This window comes from Macaca nemestrina, chromosome 9 (genome assembly GCF_043159975.1).
Source record: "Macaca nemestrina isolate mMacNem1 chromosome 9, mMacNem.hap1, whole genome shotgun sequence".
NCBI lineage: Eukaryota > Metazoa > Chordata > Mammalia > Primates > Cercopithecidae > Macaca > Macaca nemestrina.
In genome coordinates this window covers 39,207,360-39,232,222 of record NC_092133.1, presented here as the reverse complement: position 1 = coordinate 39,232,222, position 24,863 = coordinate 39,207,360, and the positions used below count along the sequence as shown (strand labels likewise).

The following is a 24,863-nucleotide window of genomic DNA, read 5'->3' as shown; positions in this document are numbered from 1 at the left end:
GCTGCTGAGCAGAACTACCTCTGTACTTTGTCCTCAAGCAGCAAAGTCCCACACTCAAGCTTTTGGGGAAGATGTCAATGATGACAATAGCAGGTGAAGCCCAAAGACAGCATTTTGACAAGGAGGCGATATTGGGATAGGATTATTTTTCTTATGAAACGTTTGAGGGCCCCAGTGACCATCAGGTCTCCTGATAAGTTGGAACAGAGGAAGGGAGTCACAAGTCTAAGTCTTCCTACCTCTTTAGTGAGAATCTACAATAGGTGCTTGTAATCCCAGCTGAGGCAGGAGGATTGCTTGAACCCAGGAGGCAGAGGTTGCAGTGAGCCAAGGTCTCGCCACTGCATTCCAGTGTGGGTGACAGAGCAAGACTCTGTCTCAAAGAAAAAAAAAAAAAAGGAAAAGATGAGCTATAATATCTTGCTGTGCCAGAAAGTAAGGAATTGCTTAAGGATTGAGGGGGGCATGACAAAAGGACTCAGAATCCAGTCATTAGAAGATAATTTGAGCACCAAAGTAAGCAATGTTATAATGGATTATAACCCATTGAACACAACTGAATTCGTGATTCCATAATGATATAAATAAATACATGAATACATTAAAAACTTGATGAGGAATATATAGTTATGTAGTATCAAAGAATCTACCCACAAAATATTTCTTTTTTTTTTTTTTTTGAGATGAAATCTCGCTCTTGTCACCCAGGCTGGAGTGCAATGGTGCGATCTTGGCTCACTATAACCTCCGCCTCCCAGGTTCAAGCGATTCTCCTGCCTCAGCCTCCTGTATTTCTTAATTACAAATGCAGGAAGAATGACATTATGGTGGAGGACACAACCAGACACCATAATCAAAAATCAAAGTAAACATCACCCGTAATGGAACAGATTGAAGTTATTTGTCACTAGATATGATGCAATGAGAAGTCAAAGCATCTTCTGTGATATTCCTGCCAAAGTTGCATAGCCAGAATCTGATTATGAAGAAACTTCAGATAATCCCAAATTGAGAGAAATTTTAAAAACTCCCAACCTATGCTTTTCAAAAGTGACAAGGTCAAGGAGGTTGAGGAAAGACTGAAGAACTGTGTCAGGCTGTGGTTGACTAAGGAGACATGAAAACTAGTTGCAAAATGTGATTCAGGATTCTAAACTGGATTCCAAAATGAATATAATGAATATCATTGGGATTTATTGAGGAAACACTAATGAAAATGAGGATTAGATGGCCCTAATGCATCAATGTTAATTTCCTGAATTTGAAAGTTATATTTTGGTTATATAGTCAAATTGCCTTGCTTATAAGAGCTGTATACTAAAATATTTCAGGTTTGGAGCTTCAGGTCCAAAATTACTCTCAAATGTTCAAAATAGAGAAAATTCTCTGTTTGTACCTCCAACTTTTTATTACATTTATAGTTATTAAAGTTATACAAATATATATGCATTTGTGTGTATATATATAGATATGCATACATATAGATATGCATATACATAGATAAATGATACATATAAAACCAACAATGGACTCATATCTAATCTATGCAAGCCCTTCACAAAAGATTTGATATTGCCAAAGGACATTTGAAAAATCACCCGGCATCATGAAGCTCCACTGAAATGAAAATTAAAACTACAATAAAATATTATTACACATACATCAGAATGCTTAAAATGAAAAAAGACAATATACTAAGGGTTGGCAAGAAAGAGAAGCAGTTGGCACTCTCAGTAAAATTGTAGATTTATTAAACCATTTGGACAATTATTTGGCAGTCATTAATAAAAGTGAACACATGCACATCCAGCAATTATGCTCATAGTTGTATCAATAGAAATCCTTATACTGGGATAACAATGTATTACAGTAATAACAGCACTATTCACAATAGCCACAAACTAGAATCAACTCAAAAGTCCATAACAATACAATGAAAAGATAAATTTTGGAATTGTTATAAAATAAAACACTCTAATGTAACCCTAACTTATCTACTGCTATTTGTGACAACATGAATGAATCCTACAAACACAAAATTAAGTGAAAATACTAGATACTTAAAAATACATAATGTGATTCCATTTATATTAAGTTCACAAACAGGCAAAACTAACCTATGGCATAATATTGGAGATATCTATTGGGGGAGGAAGGTAGGAGGAGACATAAAGGGACTTCTGGGGTCCTGGCAAAATTACTTTTCTTGATCTGTGTGTTGATTACACAGATATGTTTAATTCATGATAATTCATTGAGCTATATACATTTAGGATGTTTCCAACATTCTCTTTGTATATTACATTCCAGTGAAAAGGTTTATTTAAAAAGAAGCAGTTTGCATTCACCCAATTTCACCCAAGCTGAGGTTTGCATTACTCTGTCACTGTGGAGGGCTTCAGCCAGACGCCCTCCTGACAATCCATTTGGGCAATAATAGGAAATCTCTGCAATGTGGCAATCACTGAACTGGGAATTAAAACCTGGATTCAAAAAAAAAAAAAAAAGATTATATGCTGATGCACTGGTGACAGTTCACCTCACTTACTCACCAATTCCTTATTTCTAATAATACAGTAGGGATTAGGCTAGTGGATCTCTGAGACCCCTTCTGTCTCTGTCTATGTTTCTTTCATTCTTTGACCGGACCAGGCAGAAGTCTCAATAGAAAGAAGGAATAGAAACCCATTTTTCAAGAAATAAAATGATTGTTTTAAAGAAAGACATTGAGGTCATTTTATCTAAAACAAAGTAGTGCACTTCTTTTAGAGTTCAGAGCTATGTGAACCAAGCAGTAAAATAACTGTTTCTCTTTGTCTCAGATAAATTATTCACCACAACCTGGACTGACTCAAATTCCAAAGGTTACAAAACCACACCCTAATTGTAATCAACCTATGTTGCACATGTTGAGTTGGTTAATGTGTATTTGAAAGTCACTGATTATCCTGAGTAATGAAATATTGCCTCAGAGTACATGGTGAGTAAATGTTGGTGACTCTGGTTGAACTGAATTTCTTGCTTGGAGGGAATGATGTAAGAGTTAGAAGATAGGGTTCCAGCCTCGGCCCTATAATTTTCAGCCTCTGTGTCCTTGAACAAAATACTGAATCTCCAAGGCCCAGCTTCCTTATCTCTAAAGTGGGAATAATTTTACCATAGGCAAGGGTAATTGAGAGGATCAAAAGAGTTATGATGGGTATAAAAATTCTCTGTGAATTGTCAGAATCCCTGTAAACATGTTTGATAAAACATTGTTGATATGGGATCTTGACAAAACTTAATTTTTCCTTATTGCAGTTAGAAATAACTGCACGAATCCAGTATTATTTCCAATAGCCAAGATATAGAAACAACCTAAGTGTTCATTCACAAATAAATGGATGAAGAAATTGTGGTGTTTATTTATATACACAATGGAATATCTTTTAAACTTTAAAAGGAGATACTGCCATTTGCAACAACAAGGAATGAACCTGGAGGATATTATGCTAAGTGATATGAGCTAGATACAGAGGAAAAAAGATTGCATGATTTCACTTATATGAAGAATCTTTAAAAAGTCAAGTACATAGAAACAGAGAGTAGAATGGTGGTTACCAAAAGTGGAAGGGGGAGAAAATGGAAAAAAGCGCGTTAAAGAGCCCAAATTTGCGGTTAGATAGGATGAATAAGTCTAAAGATCTAATATACAGCAAGAGGACTATAGTTAATATACTATACTGAAAATTTGCTAAAAGAGTAGATTTTAGGTGCTTATACCACAAAAAAGAAGGTAATTATAGAATTGATGGATATGTAAATTTAACTGTAGTAATCATTCCACTGTTATGTCTACCAATGTTGTATACCTTAAATATATACAATGCAAATAAATAACTGTACTAGTCATTTAGAATACCACAATGATATCTTTACAGAATATGCCTTTGTACAAGCATTGCCATTAATGATCCAGAAATGTGTGTATCATTTTAGTGATATATAGAGCCTCATGACCACTAAATGTCATATCCTGTTCAGGTCTGCACAACTGTGTTTGTTCTGTGCTGTGGCTCTGTTTAATGATTTCCCTACCTCCCATTCACCACTGAAGCACATGCCTGTTGTTCTGCCTATAGTTCCCCTTCCTTGCTGTGGAATATTTCATTCCATTATTTCTGACATAGACCAAAAAAGCAATAGAAACAGTTGTGTCTGGAGGCGAGTGGGAGGTGGAGAAGCCATAGTTGCTGAGCTCTTACCCACTTAATTCTCTGAGATTGGCTCTTTCCTCAGTTACACTGAGTAAGTTTCAGCTCTTCAGTAACAGAGAGGGGAGAAACTCTAGCTTTTATTTCTTCTCTTGAGAATGTACAGCCCTGTTATTTTGTGAACAGTGTGGTGTAGATTCAGACTGATGAATGTTTTTAGGATTTATTTTATTTTGCTAAAACTGTTCACAAGGCAGCTCAGGTGTAAGTGATAATATACTGCAGTGGGCATCAGAAGATCTCAGTTCAAATCCCAGCCTGCCATTTATGAGCTATGGAACACTGAATAGGTCATCTCTTCTCCTAGAGTCTCCCTTTCCCCATTTGAAAAATATGAAATAATATTCTCAGCTGTCCAGGTTTTTCAGGGGGGTTAATGGAAAAAGGTGTGTATGTTTACTTAGTTAATTGATAACCGGTTTAGGCGTTTAAGATGAATGAGTTTGTTAGCTGCGCTATGTTTAGGCAGCTGTAATGTTAGTACTACACTAAAACATTTCAAAAGGATCTCATTTTCAAGGAAAATGATCCCAGTGCTTGAGAAAGCATTATAGTGTTGCAGTCTTGCTGATCCTTAGCTCAGCTAGGTCCGAGTTGCTATCTTATGCAGGAAGAATTAGGCACACAGACACCAGAGAGTGAGTGGAGTAGAATTTATTAAGTGAAAGGAAAACTCTCAGCAAAGAGAGAGGCCCTGAAAGCGGGTTGTGGATTGCCACTTCACAGTTGAATACCAGGATTTTTATAGAAAAGCTGATGAGGCTGGGATCCTTATTTGCATAAGGCGTGAATTCCTGGTGTTTCCACCCCCTTCCTTCCATTGCGCATGTGGACTCTTAGTGTAAGCCACTCCATATTGATTTAATTCCGTTACTGCACATGTGTTAAAGGTAGGAATTTTTCACTGCGGGCATATTTAGGCAAGCTCCTTGTGCAAGTTCCCTTATCTGCACAAAACATCTAGTGTAAGTACTTGGGGTTTTTGTGGATTGGGCGATGACCTGGAAGGGTTGGAGGTTCTCTGGGGACCCTTCCCTTACTGCCTACCTAAAGCAAGCTGGCTACCTCCTCTCAATAGGATAAATATTATTTTACATACAAGGGATATAATACACAGATTCCCTTCAAGGTCATATTTCCAACTGTTCATCAATCTAAGAATCCAAAATTTTGAATACTTTTTTGATGAAATAATTTATTTCATTTGTTCTCAATTTTGGCTGCACAGTGGAACCACCTGGGGTTTTGAAAAAAACCTAGGCCTGGCCGGGCACGGTGGCTCATGCCTGTAATCCCAGCACTTTGGGAGGCCAAGGCGGGCAGATCACCTGAGGTCAGGAGTTCGAGACCAATCTGGCCAACATGGTGAAACCCTGTCTCTGCTAAAAATACAAAGTCAACCAGGCATGGTCATGCATGCCTGTAATCCCAGCTACGCCGGAAGCTGAGGCAGAATCGCTCGAACCCAGGAGGTGGAGGCTGCAGTGAGCTGAGATCTTGCCCTTTCACTCCAGCCTGGGCAACGAGAGCGAAACTCCAGCTCAAGAAAAAAAGAAAAACAAAACAAAACAAAAAAACCCTGGGCTCTGCTTCAGACTAGTTAAACCAGAATCTCCAGGGTGGGGCATTGGAAATGAGAACAAGAAAAAAGAACACCTTATTTTTATTTTTTTCAGTGAGCCAATGTTCATTCAGAAGAGAGATTAAAGTGCTTTTTGCTGACTAGTCACAGTCAGAGTTAGAATCACAGGTGGATTAACAGCGAGTGTTATAAAAGCCTTGAAGTGAAAGCCCACAGTTTTCTTACTAAGAAGAGAAGCCTTCAATGGATCCAGCTGTGGCTCTGGTGCTCTGTCTCTCCTGTTTGTTTCTCCTTTCACTCTGGAGACAGAGCTCTGGAAGAGGGAGGCTTCCGTCTGGCCCCACTCCTCTCCCGATTATTGGAAATATCCTGCAGTTAGATGTTAAGGACATGAGCAAATCCTTAACCAATGTAAGTATGCTTTATGCTCCTCTAGTAATTTACAAGGTGTATTTAACCTCACGATTCCTAAAGTTTTATTTCATTTCAAAGTGATAAATGGTAATTGAATATATTAATGGGGTGCAATATTACATTTTGACACATGTATACATTGTGAATTGATCATCAGGATAATTAGCATATCCATCATCTCAAATATTTGTCAGTTCTTTGTAATGAGAACATTTAGAATCCTCTTTTTTAGCTGTTTTGAAATATACAGTATATTAACATTAATTATAGTCACCTTGCTGTCCAGTAGAACACCCGATCTTATTCCTCCTATCTAACTGTAACTCTGTACCTGTTGACCAAAGTATTCCCTTATTTGGCACATTTCCACCTGCCAGCCTCTGATAGCCACCATTCTAATCTCTACTTCTATGAATTCAACTTTTTAAGATTCCACATAGAAGTGAGATCATATATGATATTTGTCTCTATGCCTGGCTTATTTTATTAATATGATGTTCTCTAGATTCATCCATGCTGTCATAAATAAGAATATTTTTTCCTTTTTAAAAGGCTGAATAACATTTCATTGTACATATATGCCACATACAAAATCAATTAATTTATTGATGAACACTTAGGTTGTTTCCATATCTTGGCTATTATCAATAGCACTGCAATAAACATGGAAGTACAGACATCTCTTCCACATACTGACTTCAATTCCTTTGGGTATATACTGGTAGTGGGATTGCTGGATCATCTGATAGTTCTATTTTTAGTTTTTTGAGGAACATCCATACTGGTTTCTCAAATCACTACGCTAATTTACATACCCAAGGTTCACTTTATTCCACATCTTTGTCAACACTTGTTATCTTTTTATCTTTTTGATAATAATAATATCTACAAGTTGTGATGAGATATCTCATTGTGGTTTTAATTTGCATTTCTCTGATTAAATTTGTTGAGTATTTAAAAAATATATCTGTTCACCATTTATATGTCTTCTTTTGAAAAATGTCTACTGAAATCCTTTGCCCATTTAATTAATTAATTAATTAATAGAGACAGGGTTTTGCTCTGTTGTAGGCTGCAGTGTAGTGATAGGATCACAGTTTGCTGCAGCCTTGAGCTCCTGGGCTCAAGCCATCCTTCCACCTTAGTCCCCCAAGTAGCAGGGACTACAGGTGTATGCCACCATACCTGGATAATTTTTTAATATTTTGTAGGGATGTGGTCTCTCTGTTGTCCAGGCTGGTCTTGAACTCTTGGGCTCAAGCAATCCACCCACCTTGGTCTCTCAAAGTGCTGGAATTATAGGCATGAGACATTGCACTTGACCCTTTTGCTCATTTTAAATAGAATTATTTGTTATTGAGTAATTTGAGTGTCTATATATTTTGAATATTAGTCCCTTATCTTATGTCTGAGTTGCAAATATTTTCTCCCAATCCGTGGATTGTCTCTTGACTCTATGACTTGTTTCCTTTGCTGTGCAGAAGTTTAGGTGGTCAGAATCTCATTTGTCTAGTTTTGCTTTCGTGGCTTGTGCTTTTAGAATCATATCCAAGAAATCATTGCCTAGACCAATGTCATGGACTTTTTCTCTATGGTTTCTTTTAGCAGTTTTATTTTTTAGTTTCAGGTCTTATGCTTAAGACTTTAATTCATTTTGAGTTAATTATTATATAAGGGGTGAGATTAGGATTCTGTTTTATTCTTTGCATAAGAATATCCAGTTTTCTCAACATCTTTTGCTGAAGAGTGCTTTCCCCATTGTATGTTCTTGGCACCTTTGTCAAAAATCAATTGATTATAGATGTGTGGGCTTATTTCAGGGTTCTCTATGTTTTCCTTTAATCAATGTGTCTGTTTTTATGCTAATGCTATGTTGTTTTGCTTACTATAGCTTTGTCACATATTTTGCAGTTCAATAGTGTGATGCCTCCAGCTTTATTCTTTTGGTTAATTTGCTTTAGTTATTTGGGGTCTTTTGTGGTTCCATACAAATTTTAAGATTGTTTTTTCTATTTCTGTGAAGAATGAGATTAAAATTTTTATAGGGATTGCATTGGATCTGTATATTGCTTTGGGTAGTATGACATTTTACCACTATTAGTTTTTCCAATCCATGAACATGGGATAGCTTCGCCTTTATTTGTGTCACCTTCAATTTCTTTCATCAATGATTTGTAGTTTTCAGTATATAGATCTTTCTCTTCTTTGGTTACATTTATTCCTAAGTATTTTATTTTTTGATGCTACTATAAATGAATTGTTCTCTTAATTTCTTTTTTAGATATTTTGTTGCTAGTGTATAGAAATGCCACTGATTTCTGCATGTTGATTTTGTATCCTTCAAGTTTACTGAATTTGTTTATCCGTTCTAGCACTTTCGTTCTGAAGTCTTTAGGATTTTCTACATATAAGATTACATCATCAGGAAACAGACAATTTCACTTCATCCTTTCCTATATGAATATTCCTATATTAATATTTTCTATTTTTAGTCTAATTGCTCTGACTAGGACTTCCAGTACTCTGTTGAACAGAAATGGTCAGAGAGGGCATTCTTCTCTAATTTCTGATCTTGCAGGAAAAGCTTTTAGCTTTTCACTGTTAAATATGATGTTAGTTGTGGGCTTGTCACATATAACCATTAATGTCACATAGAAACTTCTGTATTACCAGAGGCCAGTTATTAAAGGTTATATGTTATATTATAGGAACATTCCTCAACATTCCTCCTGTACTACCAGAGGCCAATTATTAAAGTACGTTATTGTAAAGCAAATACTTCCTGTGGAGTATGTTTTTCTTTTGTGTCATTGTCAGAAATAGTGGAATAAAATAATGCATTTTGCCAGAAGAGAAACATTTTAAGTTGTAAGGTAGAATCAAAATGATAAAGGCCTGCTGCTTTTCTTTGCTTCACAGTCATTTGCTATAATTTTTTTGCCTGAAAGAAAATGGTAATGGAAGTGTTTTGTGATTAAAGGTTTTGAGAAGTCAGTAACTGTATATGCTATGTATTTTGCTTATATTAGCTATGATCATTAAACTTCTTAAAAAGCAAGTCATGCCTGATGTCAAAGAAATATCTATGAGTTCATCATAAACATAAATGAATGAAAGAAAGAATTAGTCAGGGCCATCTGGGTGGTAACAGAATATTTATGGCCTCTGTACAAAGCTGCTGTCTGTGACCTATGAGTGTACAGCATGGAAAACATTGTTCCTCTGTGAGATGCCACACATCTTGATACTATCTCTGTAGGGTCCACTGTCTTTCTGTGGTGATTATACCAGTGGATCTCAAAGTAGGCTGGGCACTAGAATCATCTGGGTGATTTAAAAAGGTGTAGATTTTTTAGTATTGATGACAGGACTCCTGCATCAGGATCCCTATGGGATGAGCTTTGCAGGGGATCCTGAAGCAGTGTCCCAGTGGCTGAATATTGGTCAAAATATGGACATTGGAAACTGATAAATTGCTCAGGCATCACAGGTTGACTAAGCAGGCTTCAAATTTGGACGTTCTGTTTATCAGTTGTGGGACACTGACAATGAATTTGAAATTCTTTAAAATTCAATTTGTCTTATCTGTAAAATAAAGTAAACAAATCTAGCTCAAGGTGTTGATGTGATGACTAAGTTTAATAACCTGCATACTAATTTCCTGGGCCACTGCCTGGCACATTGAAGGCACTGTATATGTGCAGCTAAAACAATAATCATCATCTTTATGTAAAATCCACAAATATTTGAAGCTGTATTTGACAGAATAATCATATCAACATTATGATGCTAGTATCAGTCTGAATCACGGACAATATATAGACCAAATACTGAGCTTTGCTACTATTTGAACCTCCTTTTCTATGTTCAGTTCTCAAAAGTCTATGGCCCTGTGTTCACTGTGTATTTTGGCCTGAAGCCCATTGTGGTGTTGCATGGATATGAAGCAGTGAAGGAGGCCCTGATTGATCATGGAGAGAAGTTTTCTGGAAGAGGAAGTTTTCCAGTGGCTGAAAAAGTTAATAAAGGACTCGGTAAATGTGCATGTATTGTGTGTATGTGTACATGTGTATGTACTGGGCAGTGGTTATAGGGATGGGGAGGATGGAAAACAGAGGCTTGAAGAGCTCCTGAGACAGAACTTGACCCATCCACGTGGCCGCCGAGTGTCAGCTCTCTTGTCCTTGTTTGGAATCTCCCTCCTAGTTTCTGTTTTCTGTTCTGTTAGGAATCCTTTTCAGCAATGGAAAAAGATGGAAGGAGATCCGGCGTTTCTCTCTCATGACTCTGCGGAATTTTGGGATGGGGAAAAGGAGCATTGAGGACCGTGTCCAAGAGGAAGCCCTCTGCCTTGTGGAGGAGTTGAGAAAAACCAATGGTGGGTGACTTTTTTTTTTTTCCTGTAAAATGTTTTCTAAAATTTATTTTAATTTATTTTTAAATTGATACATAACTTTATACATATTTATGGGGTACATATAATATTTTGTTACACGTGCAGAATGTGTAATGATCAAGTTAGGGTGTTTAGGATATGCATCACGTTGAACATTTATCATTTCTATATGTTGAGAACATTTCAAGACTTGTGTTCTAGCTATCTTGAAATACACAATACTCTGACATTAACAGACTGCTCTCTTCTCTAATGACATCCCTGGAAACCTCCTAGGGGTGGCCAGATCTCTCATGATAGGCAGTGGTTGTCAGTCCTCATATGGAGGGGGGAGGTTTGAAGCAGAGAGCCAAGGGAGCTTTTGTGCACCTATGCATGTACACAATGACTATGCATACAGTGTGAGTATAAAAGGCTTATTTAATCCTATTCTGTCCCAGGCTTGGTTTGTTTTCAAATCATTACAGCATTAATTTAGAAGGTTTTGTCTCATTTTTTTCAAATTATTAAAGAGTAATGTTTTTCCCATAGTGTAATTGTGGATTATCTATTCTAGAACATTTCACCAGGGAATACTTGTGGCACAGACATAGTGGGAATGATTTCTTTACATCTTTTAGGCATGAAACAACTGACATGTACTTTCATTTGGTTGGTCTATATTTGTACAGTCAGCCTCACTAACATATCTGGGGGTTTCTTCTGAGGTGTGTGACTATAATTGCTACCATAATGATGCTTATCTATGGTTTTAAGAGACTAGGCATCTTTAGTGTAGCTTTTATCAATTTTAATTTCCCTGTTAATTAAGAACTAATTAAAATTATCAGCTGGAGTTATTTAATGTTACTATTTACTGTAATGTTTTATATATTTTAAGAAAATAAATGCTATAACATAGTCTTTCAATTAAAAACAATGCCAAATTATAAAATGTTTATTTAAATAAATTTTAAGTATTATTAATAACTCTTTATCCTACTTTCCCTAGTTGTACGTTAGCTCTGTATTCAGCTTTCTTTGTATTTTCCTTCATCTTTATTTGTGTATTAATCATGTTTTTTATTTTCTATTTTTTTATGATGCTTCGACATCTTGGGGATTTTGTGGTCCTAGAAGGGACTGCCTCTCCCAAAGTCAGACAGTTCCTAGAGATAGCAAATATCTTGTCCACAGCATGTCTCTGATTTACAAAGCAAACTCTCCAGAGCTCAGAGCCCCATCCACCTTCTTTATCAAACTCTCACACATGAATCCAATATAGTTGTCCCTCCTTATCAGTAAGACATTGGTTCTAGGACTCCTCTTGGATACCAAAATCCACATATGCTCAAGTCCCTTAAATATGGCATAATATTTGCCATATATTTGGAGAATATTGACAATATTGTTTATAATATTTCCCAATATTAGAGAATATTGACAAGAAAAAAGGTCTGTACATGTTCTGTACAGATACTTGTTTTTGCTCTGAATATTTTTGATTTGGGGTTGGTTGAATCCATGATACACCATGGATACAGAGTGCTGACTGTATTCTCCTTGTCTTAAATCATTACAGAGCCAGTTATGGGACAACTATGGACCACCCCTATATCCCAGAGCCCACAGAAATTGTTCAAACTATCTATTCCCAGGCTTACTCAGTCTACCCACCCTATCTCACTCATTTCTTCCTGTGAAAACACCAATAAAGGCTCAGCCCCATGGTTTCTTTTTGCTCTTGCTGCCTCCTGACCAACCCTGGTACTTCCCCATGTGGCTCCCCACACCCTCAACGTGGTGTGGAGTGCCCCTCCTCTAGGAACTGCGAGCAATGAACTGTCTTTTCAAGGGCAGTCTGTTTTGGGGCTACCTGATCTGTTGACCTCACCAAATCTAAATAGAAACAAAATCCACGGTGAATATTAAAACAATTGGATTTAGGATTAAAAGTTATTTATCCTCTCCTCATCCCAGTTGGACTCACCTATAAAGTTCTTGTCATAATAAGTCTGATTTTCAGCTTGGATTACAAATTACCCTGATTTTTATTATCACCCTGATATAGTATGGATGTGTGTTCCCATTCAAATCTTATATTGAAATGTAATCCCTGTACTGGAGGTGGGGCCTGGTGAGAGGTGATTGGATCATGGGGCTGGATTTTTCATGAATAGTTTAGCACCAACCCTTTTGGTACTTTCCTCATGATAGCAAGTGAGTTTTCATGAAATCTAGTCATTTAAAAGTGCGTAGCACCTCCCGCCTCCCTCTCTTGCTTTGGCTTTTGCCATGTGAGTGCAAGCTCCTACTTTGCCTTCTGCCATGCATCATGCTTCCTGCACAGCCTGCAGAACTGCGAGCCAATTAAATCTCTTTTCTTATAAATTACCTAGTCTTAGGTATTTCTTTATAGCAATTCAAAAACAGCCTAATATACTCCCCCAATTGAAGTGAAAGGAAAGATCATAAACTAGATTTTCACTATGAATATCATGTGCATGGGCATGTACAAACACACGTGCACGTGCATGCACACACACACAGAAATCTCAAACTAATAATCCCAAATTATCCCCTGCCTTCCAGGCTAGAATAAAAGATTTTCTGAAAACTTAGTGCCCTGGCATGTTTCAGCTGAAAAGAAGCCTGGCATAGGAGCAGTTAACTAAACACAGTCCTATTATTTAATTCCCCATCATTACCACACAGCATTTTTGTTCAAGTCACTCTTAATTACATTTATGATACTCTCATGTGTAAAGTTCATTGATGATTTGATTATAACAATTTTATTTAAAAATTGCTCACAAATAATCACTTTCCTCTATAATAATTTATTGATTTGTGAAATGATGGAATTACCTAAATGATGATCAAATTAAAAAATTTATAATAACATAAGGTATTTTTTTGGATGGCTAGATGGAACAATAACCGAGGATTCTATAAGAGGTCAGGCTTTGTTCAAATAAATTGAAGATAGTGCCCGGTGATAATAGACACAATTTCTTAGAGCCGGAAATTCTTTTTTTTTCTTTCAATATCGAAATAAGGAAACAAAAGGACTCCATTTATCAATTTAAGTTTTTCTGTCTGCCCTATTTGTAATTTAGGTTTGAAATGAAAGTTTCTTATTTACTTTTATTTTAGGCAAACCAGTCTATCTTCTTCTTTGTGTTAGCTTTTTTCTTGTATAACATAGATGACTTTTGCTTTTTTACATTTGTTCCATCAATCTGAATTTTCCCATACTCTTTCTCTCTTTAGTCTCCTCCTCTGCTGATTCTACACACAGTTACTTCAACTATTCATTATATAGAAGAGGTTTTCAGGTTCCTATTTTCTCCCTTCCTCTATCAATCAATTGTCTACAAGCTTTCCAGATAAATGTTATTCTGCACTGATAACTTGAATTATTAAGTGGTTTTAAATGTGGCCTCTTTAAATTTTTTTGTTTTCTCTTCAAAATAACAGGCATCTTGGGTCAGAATTGTATAAAGAAATGCAGTGAAGTAAATGCAGTATTTGGAAAACCATTATTAAATAGCTAGGATGGAATAATTAATTCAATTTTAAGGAAAAAGTGAGGTATTAAATTTCAATATACTATAGTTTGTGTTGATAAGAGAATTTCTAGGTAGATATTGGTTTAGAGTTTCTAAAATTACTTTTCCCTGTTATCCAAGACAAAGTATTTTATATATATATATTTTAATGATAATTTAAAATATTTCCAATCCTTTAGCCTCACCCTGTGATCCCACTTTCATCCTGGGCTGTGCTCCCTGTAATGTGATCTGCTCTGTTATTTTCCATAATCGATTTGATTATAAAGATCAGAGATTTCTTAACTTGATGGAAAAATTCAATGAAAACCTCAGGATTCTGAGCTCCCCATGGATCCAGGTGAGATCATGAGCTTCTCTTCCTGAGATATTATTTTTCTTATTTTATCAGACAGTTGAAAATTTTTTAAATTTTTAAAAATTATACTTTAAGTTCTGGGATACATGTGCAGAATGGGCAGATTTGTTACATAGGTATACATGTGCCATGGTGGTTTGCTGCACCCATCAATCTGTCATCTACATTAGGTATTTCTCCTAATGCTATCCCTCCCCTTACCCCCTACCACCCAACAAGCCCTGGTGTGTGATGTCCCCCTCTCTGTGCCCATGTGTTCTCATTGTTCAACTCCCACTTATGAGTGAGAACATGTAGTGTTTGGTTTTCTGTTCCTGTGTTAGTTTGCTGAGAATGATGGTTTCCAGCTTCATCCATGTCCCTGCAAAGGACGTGAACTCTCTCAGCGTCTGCTTGTCTGTAAAGGATTTTATTTCCCCTTCACTTATGAAGCTTAGTTTGGCTGGATATGAAATTCTGGGTTGAAAATTCTTTTCTTTAAAAATGTTGAATATTGGCCCCCACTCTCTTCTGGCTTGTAGGGATCTGCACAGAGATCTGCTGTTAGTCTAATGGCCTTCCCTTTGTGGGTAACCTAACCTTTCTCTCTGGCTGCCCTTGACATTTTTTCCTTCATTTCGTCCTTGGTGCATCTGATGATTATGTGTCTTTGGGTTGCTCTTCTCCAGGAGTATCTTTGTGATGTTCTCTGTATTTCCCAAGTTTGAATGTTGGCCTGTCTTGCTGGGTTGGGGAAGTTCTCCTGGATAATATCCTGAAGTGTGTTTTCCAGCTTGGTTCCATTCTCCTGTCACTTTCAGATACACCAATCAAACATAGGTTTGGTCTTTTCACATAGTCCCATATTTCTTGGAGGCTTTCTTCATTCCTTTTCATTCTTTTTTCTCTAATTTTGTCTTCTCACTTTGTTTCATTAAGTTGATCTTCAATCTCTGATATCCTTTCTTCTGCTTGATAGATTTGGCTATTGATACTTGTGTATGCTTCATGAAGTTCTTGTGCTTTGTTTTTCAACTCCATCAGGTCGTTTATGTTCTTCTCGAAACTGGTTATTCTAGTTAGCAATTCCTCTTTTTATCAAGGTCCTTAGTTTCCTTGCGTTGGGTTAGAACATAATCCTTTAGCTTGGAAGAGTTTGTTATTACATATCTTCTGAAGCCTACTTCTGTCAATTTGTCAAACTCATTCTCCGTCCAGTTTTGTTCCCTTGCTGGCGAGAAGTTGTGATCCTTTGGAGGAGAAGAGGCATTCTGGTTTTTGGAATTTTCAGCCTTTTTGTGCTGGTTTTTCCTCATCTTCATGGATTTATCTACCTTTGGTCTTTGCTGTTGGTGACCTTCGAATGGAGTTTTGCGTCATCATCCTTTTTGTTGATGGTATTGCTTTCTGTTTGTTAGTTTTCCTTCTGTCAGGCCCTCTTCTGCAGGTCTGCTGGAGTTTGGTAGGGGTCCACTCCAGACACTGTTTGCCTGGGTATCACCAGTGGAGCCTGCAGAATAGCAAAGATTGCTGCCTGCTCCTTCCTCTGGAAGCTTTATCCCAGTGGGGCACCAGCCAGATGCCACCCAGAGCTCTCCTGTATGACATGTCTGTTGACCCTTGCTGGGAGGTGTCTCCCTGTCAGGAGGCTCAGGGTCCAGGGACCCACTTGAGGCAGTCTGTCCCTTAGCAGAGCTTGAGTGCTGTGCTGGGAGATCTGCTGCTCTCTTTAGAACCATCAGGCAGAAACATTTAAGTCTGCTGAAGCTGTCCCTACAGCCACCCCTTCCCCCAGGTGCTCTGTCCCAGGGAGAGGTAGTTTTATCTATAGGCCCCTGACTGGGACTGCTGCCTTTCTTTCGGAGATGCCCTGCCCAGAGAGAAGTCTAGAGAGGCAGTCTCGCTACAGGGGCTTTGTGGTGCTGCGGTGGGCTCTGCCCAGACTCAACTTCCCAGAGGCTTTGTTTACACTGTGAGGGGAAAACCGCCTACTCAAACCTCATTAATTGTGGACACCCCCCACTCCCATCAAGCTCGAGCATCCTAGGTGGACTTCAGACTGCTGTGCTGACAGTGAGAATTTCAAGCCAGTGGATCTTAGCTTGCTCAGCCCCATGAGTGTGGGATCCTCTGAGCTAGACAACTTGGTTCCCTGGCTTCAGCCCCATTTCCAGGGGAGTGAATGGTTCTGTCTTGCTGGAATTCAGGCGCCATTGGGGTATGAAAAAAGACTTCTGCAGCTAGCTTAGTGTCTGCCCAAATGGCCACCCAGTTTTGTGCTTGAAACCCAGGGCCCTTGTGGTGTAGGCACCTGAAGGAATCTCCTAGTTTGCGTGTCGCAAAGACCATGGGAAAAGTGTAGTATCTGGACCAGATAGCACTGTCCCTCACAGCTTCCCTTGGCTAGGGGAGGGAGTTCCCCGACCTGTTGTGCTTCCCAGGTGAGCCAATTCCCTACCCTGCTTCTGTTTGCCCTCCGTGGGCTGCACCCACTGTCAAACCAGTCCCAATGAGATGAACCAGGCACCTCAGTTGCAAATGTAGAAGTCATTGGCCTTCTACGTTGGTCTCGCTGGGAGCTCCAGACTGGAGCTGTTCCTGTTTGGCCATCTTGCCCCAATCCCAGTCCAAAACTTTGTATGTACCAAGCTGTGAAGTGAATGTTTGAAAACTGGAAATTTTGGATACTCTTATGCAGTAACTCTGGAAATCAGAGTCTTTCCTCTCCTTAGGGTGTTTTGTTGCCTGCTATAGTTTTTTTTTTCTTCTGAAGGCTATATCTTTCTTTAGTGACTTTTCAAAACTATTTTTGCAAATCATGTGTGGTTTCTGAAGTCTTTTCTTCAGCTTATGTTCAGATAGTTTTGACAGAAATTTTCTTAAATGTGGAGAGGCAAAAAAGAGACATAGAAAAAAATATATGTATTTATATATATATATAAATAGTAGAAGAAAGATGGAAGGAAGTAAGGAAAGAAATGAAGGAAGGAACGAAGGAAGGAAAGAAGGAAAGGAGGGAAGGAGGCAGGCTAGTCTTTCAGATTGGTTGGAGCACTCCTTGTCATAGCCTTCACTTACTGTTGAGCCTGGATATCAGCCAGAGGTGAAAGTTCAGGATCTTCTCACGTTTTTCTAATTAGCCTGTCCTGCTCTGGGCATGTTGATAACTTTCTAAATTTCTTAGTATACATAGGCACTTTTGAACATCCCAGTTTTCCAAAGAAACTGTCTCTCAGCTTTTATTTTCAGGATTTTAGTGCTGTACTGTGTGCCTCAACTGTTATCATTTGCCCCAGGTAGCTTTGGGTTGTTCATTTGTCTTAGAAGGTTTTTGAGAAATGGCCATTGCTTTTCCATCCTGAATGAATTTTGAATCAGGTGAAACAAAGTTGAGTGCCTCATGTTAGCCCATGGTAGTCCTCAGACAGGTGAGAAAGAGAAACATACTTTTTTGCAAGTAAGGTCTTCTGTGGTCTCTCTGGAACCAGGAACCAGGGTCCTCCACTGGGAACAGGGCTACCCTTGACAAGATCACTGCCAAGCTGATGACAGAGGTGGGACAAGAGCAAATAAACATACCACAAAGCTTATGTAGCCATAAGCCATACTATGTAGCCATAAATACTTCATCATCATGGAATACTATGTAGCATAAAAAGGAATGAGATTATGTCCTTTCCAGGGACATGGGTGGAGCTGGAGGCCATCATCATCGGCAAACTAATGCAGGAGCAGCAAACCAAACACCGCATGTTCTTACTTATAAGTGGGAACTGAACAATGAGAACACATGGACACAGGGAGGGGAACAACACACTAGGGCCTGTTGGGGGGTTGGGAAAGGGAGAGCATTAGGAAAAATAGCTAATGTGTGCAGGGCTTAATACCTAGGTGATGAGTTTATAGGTGCAGCAAACTACTGTGGCATACATTTATCTATGTAACAAACCTGCACATCCAGCACATGTACCTTGGAACTTAAAATAAAAATAAAAATAAACCCACAAAGCTTTTCTACTATTTTTAAGTTGCCATTTTCTTTATTCAGCTTTCTCTTGCTTGCTGTAAACCTTTGACTGATTTCCAGAGTTCTGTTAAAGTTGATTCTGACTTTTTTGTTTGAAGTTTTGGGTGTTTTCATGGAGAGATGGGCCCATGGAACTGTCTTTTGTGCCAATTTTGTAGGCATTATTACTCTGTGAAGTGAGTGGTTGAACACTACAGCTTGTCCATATCTTAGCATTGTGGCATTAACATCTGGGAAAGATAGATGATTTCTTTATTTTACAGACAAGAAAAGAAATGCCTGAATATAGAGCTGGAATTCAAGCCCATTAGCTAGTGTTTTTTTTTTCCACCAAACCCCCAAATCCAGTTTCTGGCAGTACTTTGGTGACTGTCCAAAAGCACACACTCAATGGAAATCCAAGTCCCTTGTTGAAAAGCTGGCATTACTCACAGGCTTTTCCTCTAATTCACAGCTAGAGACCTCTTCATCACATTATTTGGCTAAAGGGGAGAATGTTTGGGAGCACAGATGCTACCAGGAAGTTCTGAATAGGATAGGGGTGTTTGCTGCTTCAGCAAGGCAATTAAGGTTAAGATGACAAAATGATTGGGTTTTGGGGTGTATGAATCATTAAAAAATTACAGTTTTGCCCTGTGCTGAGCTAGCGTGTCCCAAACTCTGTCTAAAAGATAATTGTGTGATTATCTTAACTACTCACGGAAGTATCTTAACTACTCTGGTGTACGGGTACTTATCCATAAAATGCTGAATTACATTTTATGGTATCTTTGTACCCCTCCCAGTTACAAAAGAGTGATTCTATTTCTGAGGCTTCCTGCTAGGAGTAGAAATAGCAGGGAACAGCTCTGTGGTCTATTTCATGTTATTCAAATTTCCTTAACCTCTGTTCTTATCTGCAAAATGGGAATTAAAGCAATTCATGTAATTCTATATTTCAAGGCTATAGAGAAAAATTAATGTAAAAAATGAGATAATTGACATGAAGATATTTTAATATTCTGAAAACAATATATGAGTATAGGAAATTATCATCTTTGATCCCTTGTTGAGAATTTTCTAACTTAAATCTTTCAGTATAGAAGACTACTTTGTACGTACACTCAAATGCTCCTCTTAAAGAGGGAGACAATTTTTAAAAATTTACTTCAGTTTTAAACCAGCAGTTAACTTATGGTATATGTCTTCAATACATGTGTTTAATTTAATTAATTTTAAAAAAATCTTTAAGGTCTGCAATAATTTCCCAGCTCTCATCGATTATCTCCCAGGAAGTCATAACAAAATAGTTAAAAATTTTGCTTATGTTAAAAGTTATGTTTTGGAGAGAATAAAAGAACATCAAGAATCCCTGGACATGGACAATCCTCGGGACTTTATTGATTGTTTCCTGATCAAAATGGAACAGGTAAAATGTTATTTGTTTGCTTACATCTTGTGGTTCATTGATTAGTTCTATAATGATTGCTTAAGTGGTGAGGCAAGAAACTCTTCACGATCACTTTAAGTACTTATTATGAGTATGGATCTGGGTGAAGCACCATGGAGAATTTATAATTGAATTGTTAAACAATTAGAATATGTGAGCAATATTTTTAGGTACTAATAATTTATCTGAGGAAAGACGGAATGCATGCCTCAGATGAAAAGGAAATACAAATAAGTTAGAAAATGCAAAATATATAGTCATAAATTGAAAGTGGGCATGGTCATATCACACAGCATATGGGAGAGTTAGGTGAAAGGCTTTAACCTAAATGGGCCTCCTGCATGTCCTGATGTTTGGCGTAAATCTTAAAATATTTACAATGAATAACGATGCAGTCAATTTTTTAGTGTGCAGAACAGTGTGATGAGAGGTTCAGAGGTGTGTGGTGGCAAAGAGACAGAGAAGGGAGGCCTTAACTGAATGGAACCAAAAGTAAATCTGGACACATATGGAATTGGAGGTGTCTAACCTGCAGACCTGAATGCTAGCATGGAGAGTTTTGATTTGATCAGGTATATGTGTGAGCCCTAACAAGAGTGGGATGCATATAATTATTAGAGAAAATAATCCTAGGAGTTGTGTAGAAGGATATGTACAATGAGAATGGAGGTCAAAAACTTGCTACAAGACTTTTCATATCTTTGAATTTCAGCTTGCTGAAAGTGTGGGCTACAGAAACACAGATTCTGAAATAAAATCAAGTTGTCCATTTTGTCATATTGCCAAAAATCTGTAGATATTAGTTTCAGTTAGAGGATCAGATAGGAGCCAAATGATGAATAATAGTGGTAGGGTCAATATGGAAACTGAGAAGGGTAATATAGATACCCTCAGGACACTAAGGTGCAAAGTACTCTTTGAACTGAGAAGTGGCCCAATCCAGAACAAACTGAAAAGAGTTAACTCTAGAGAAGAAAATTCTTCCTGTGAGGTCACCATTATTTTATTCAACCACTTTACAACACTGGGTGGAAATGAAGAATCAGCCAGTAGGTGAAAATGGCACGGAGTCAAAGATGCTAATGAAGGTGACTTTCATGAAATTGCCCATGGAATGTTAGCAGGACTGCTCGAATAATGTGTTCTAGATAGAGTGAAGTGAAGAAGATGAGATACTTTGAGGAAACTGGAGAAGGGAAGAAGCAAATTATTCTTACTGTCCACCTTCTCTACTGCTAGTTCAATGGTTCTGGGATCTAATTAATTTGAGAATCTCATTAAAATGTGGACACTTTGCCAGAAAAATGAAACTGTATGAGTTCTCCATTTTTGTACACATTTAGAGGGCTTTCCTTAATGCTATGAATCCTCTCCGTTAATTCCAGGTTAAGGAGAACTGTAAGGTCTATGGTGTTTCAGTGACCAGTGGCTATGTCCTCATTACTGTATTTAAAAAGTGTGTTGTTCCTTTGACCTCACTATAATATTTAGAATCTAGCTTATTTTATTTTTTATAACATTTTTATTGAGTTTAATTCACATATTGTACCCTCATACATTTTAAATACAATTCAATAGTTTTAGTATTTGTCACAGAGCTGTGCAGCCACCACCACAATCAATTTCAGAACATTTCCATCATCCTGAAAAGAAAACCATATGCTTAACAGTCACCCCATATTGGGGTGGCTCTAGGCAATCTAATATACTTTTTCTCTCTATAGATTTGCTATTCTGGACATTTCATATACATGAAATTACACAGTATGTGGTCTTTTTTGTCTGACTTCTGTCACTTAGCACAATGTTTTCAAGATTCATTGACGTAGCATATATCAGTACCTCATTCCTTTATATAGACAAATAATATTTGGGTGTGGCTATATCATATTTTATATTTCCATTCATTAGTTGATGGTTTTGATTGTTTCTGTTTTGGCTGTTATGAATAATGTTGGTATGGACATTTGTGTACAAGATTTTGTGTATAGATAAGTTTTTATTTCTCTTGGGTATATACTTGGCTGTGGAATTGCTGGATCATGCAGCAATTGTATGCTTAATCTTTGAGAAACTGTGGCTGGATCAAAGACCTAAATGTAAGAGCTAAAAATATAAAATTCTCAGAAGAAAACCTAGGCATGAAATTTGCTGCACCATTTCGTATTCTCACTACAATGTTTTGAGGGTTCCACTTTCTCCACAACATTGCTAATGCTTCTTATCTTTTTGATTCCAGCCATCCCAGTGGGGTGAGGTGGTTCCATGTGGTTTGGTTTGCATTTTCCTGACACCAAATAATCTTTTCTCTTGGTTATTGTTCATTTGTATTTGTCTTTGGAGAAAAATATATTCAGATCTTTTGTCCATTTTAAAATTAGGTTATTATATTTTTGAAATTATTGAGATGGAAATGTTTTTGTATATTCTAGATAAAAGTCCCTTATCAGATGTTATTTAAAGATATTTTCTCCCATTTTGTCAAGTGTCTTTCACTTTCTTAATAGTGTCTTTTGAAATACAAGTTTTTAATTTTTGTGAAATCCAATTTATTTGCTTGGTTTCTTACAATTTTCTTGTCATGTTTAAGAAATGATTACTTAGTCCAATATCACAAAGATTCACCCCAAGTTTTCTTCTAATGGTTTTGTAAGTTTAACTTTTACATTTGGGTCTAAGATCCATTCTGAGTCAATTTTTGGTTATAGTGTGAGGTGTGGGTAGAACTTCATTCTTTGCATGTGCATATTCAGTTGTCCTAGTACCATTTGTTGAAAAGACATTCATTCCCCATTGAGTGACCATGGTACATTTGTTGAAATCAGTTGACTACAAACACAAGGATTTATTTTTAGACTCTCAATTCTATTTCATTGATGGCTTTCTTTATGCCAGTATGACAGTACTTTTTTTTTTATTTTGAGACAGGGTCTCACTCTGGTTGCCCAGGCTGTAGTGCAGTGGCATGATCTTGGCCTCTACCTCCCGTGCTCAGGTGATTCTCCCACATCAGCCTCCTGAGTAGCTGGGATTACAGGCATGTGCCACTACAGCCAGCTAATTTATTGTATTTTTAGCAGAGACAGGGTTTTGCTATTTTGTCCAGGCTGGTCTCCAACTACTGGCCTCAAGCGGTCTGCCTGTCCTGGCCTCCCAGATTGCTGGGATTACAGAAGTGAACCATGCACCTAGATGATGGTAGCTTTTATGTAAGTTTTCAAATTGGAAAGTGTCAGTTCTCCAATTTTGTTCTTTCCCAAGATTGTTTTGGTTCTTAGCTATTTTGGTTATGTAAAGTTCCACATGAATTTTATGGTAATCTTGTCAATTTCTATTAAAAAGATATCAAATATTTTGATATGGATCACTTTGAATCTGTAGATCAATTTGGGAAGTAATGCCATTTTAACAATATTAAGTCTTCCAATAGATGAACACGGGATGTCTTTCCATTTATTTAGGTCTTCTTTAATTTCTTTTAACAATGTTTTTTATCAACTAGCTTAATTTTGATAGGCTATTTGTACATAACCGCTGATTTTTCAAATTCACTTAAGCAGACGGAAATATTACTATTGGTTTACAAGTGCTCTACTCTCCTTCCTGGCCTTGGTGTAATTTTGAGTTGATAAGCTTAGAAAACTGTGTTAAGTTTCTAAATGTTACCAATGGGCATGATGACCTTTGTCTGGCAAGTACATCTGTTGAGAGGATTTGGTTTGTCTTGCTGTGGTTGATTACATAATATTAGGCATGCCACAGGTAACATGGAGATTATAACAACCTTATTAAATTAATGCTGCTCTAGAGGATTGAATAGGAAGAAATCATTTTTTGTATGTTAATTACTCCCTGTAATCAGTATTTTAAACTGTCCCATTGTTATGGTCAATTTTGTGTTACATATTTCCCTCATCTTAAACCAGCCTTAGTTGCCTTGTGAAGTGCTTTGTTCTTCCACTCTCCATTTTATTATTAATGGCATAAACTGCAATTACTTTTTCACCAACCAAATATAAGAACTCAATTCATTCAGTCCCTTGTCCTAAGCATCTCCATTGCCCTTACTCTCTCCTTCATCCTGTATAGGTGGTTAATGTCTAAACTCTCTGTCTTCATGTCTGTAGTGTATCTTCAATTTCTATATTCTTATTCATTGCTGTGCTTGTTTACTAGGTCAAGTTGATTATTACCTTACATCTGGAATACAATAATGGCTGGCCCCACCTTGTCTTGTCAATCTGTTCTCTTTCTCCATAATTTTGGATATTCTACCATGTTATCTTTTGCACATTTCCAAGTTCATAATGAGTCTGCAGGTAATATTGAGTCTAACTAAATTCTTTTTTTTTTCTCAGAGTTTTGCTCTGTTACCCAGGCTGGAATGCAGTGGCATGATTGTGGCTCACTGTAGTTTGACCTCTTGGACTCAAGTGATCCTCCCACCTCAGCCTCCCCAGTAGTTGGGACTGCAGGTGCACACCACCATGCCCAGATAATTAAAAATTTGTTTTTATAGAGATAGGGTGTCACTGTGTTTGCCCAGGCTGGAGTGGACCTCCTGAACTCAAGCAATCCTCCTGCCTCAGCCTCCCACAGTACTGGGATTTAAGGCGTGAGCCACTGTGCCCAGTCTAAATTACTTATAATTCCTAATACAATGTAAATGGTTGTTATACTATATTTTTTAGGGAACAATGACAAGAAAAAAGTCTGTATATGTCCAATACAAACACTTTTATTTTCCGAATTTTATTCTTTTTTGTTTTAGAGGCAGAATCTTGTCCCGTTGTCCAAGCTGTTGTGCAGTGGTATGACCATAGCTCACTGCAGCCTGGAACTCCTGGGCTCAAGCAATTCTTCCACCTCAGCCT

The 24,863-nt window shown here is 37.5% G+C and overlaps 1 protein-coding gene across 2 annotated transcripts in view; it reads left to right on the top strand.

Moving 5' to 3' along the window:
* Positions 1 to 5,788: 5,788 nt before the first annotated feature.
* Positions 5,789 to 24,863, top strand: part of CYP2C18 (cytochrome P450 family 2 subfamily C member 18) — a 36,495-nt gene continuing 17,420 nt past the window's right edge. Inside the window, exons 1-5 of one of the 2 annotated variants that reach the window (XM_011738329.2) lie at positions 5,791 to 6,246; positions 10,121 to 10,283; positions 10,478 to 10,627; positions 14,376 to 14,536; positions 19,792 to 19,968. In XM_011738329.2, coding sequence (XP_011736631.2) covers positions 6,079 to 6,246; positions 10,121 to 10,283; positions 10,478 to 10,627; positions 14,376 to 14,536; positions 19,792 to 19,968 — 819 coding nt within the window. In that variant the 5' untranslated portion in view covers positions 5,791 to 6,078. Of the gene's footprint in view, positions 6,247 to 10,120; positions 10,284 to 10,477; positions 10,628 to 14,375; positions 14,537 to 19,791; positions 19,969 to 24,863 lie in introns of both variants that reach the window. The other variant, XM_011738336.2, reaches the window with a different exon arrangement.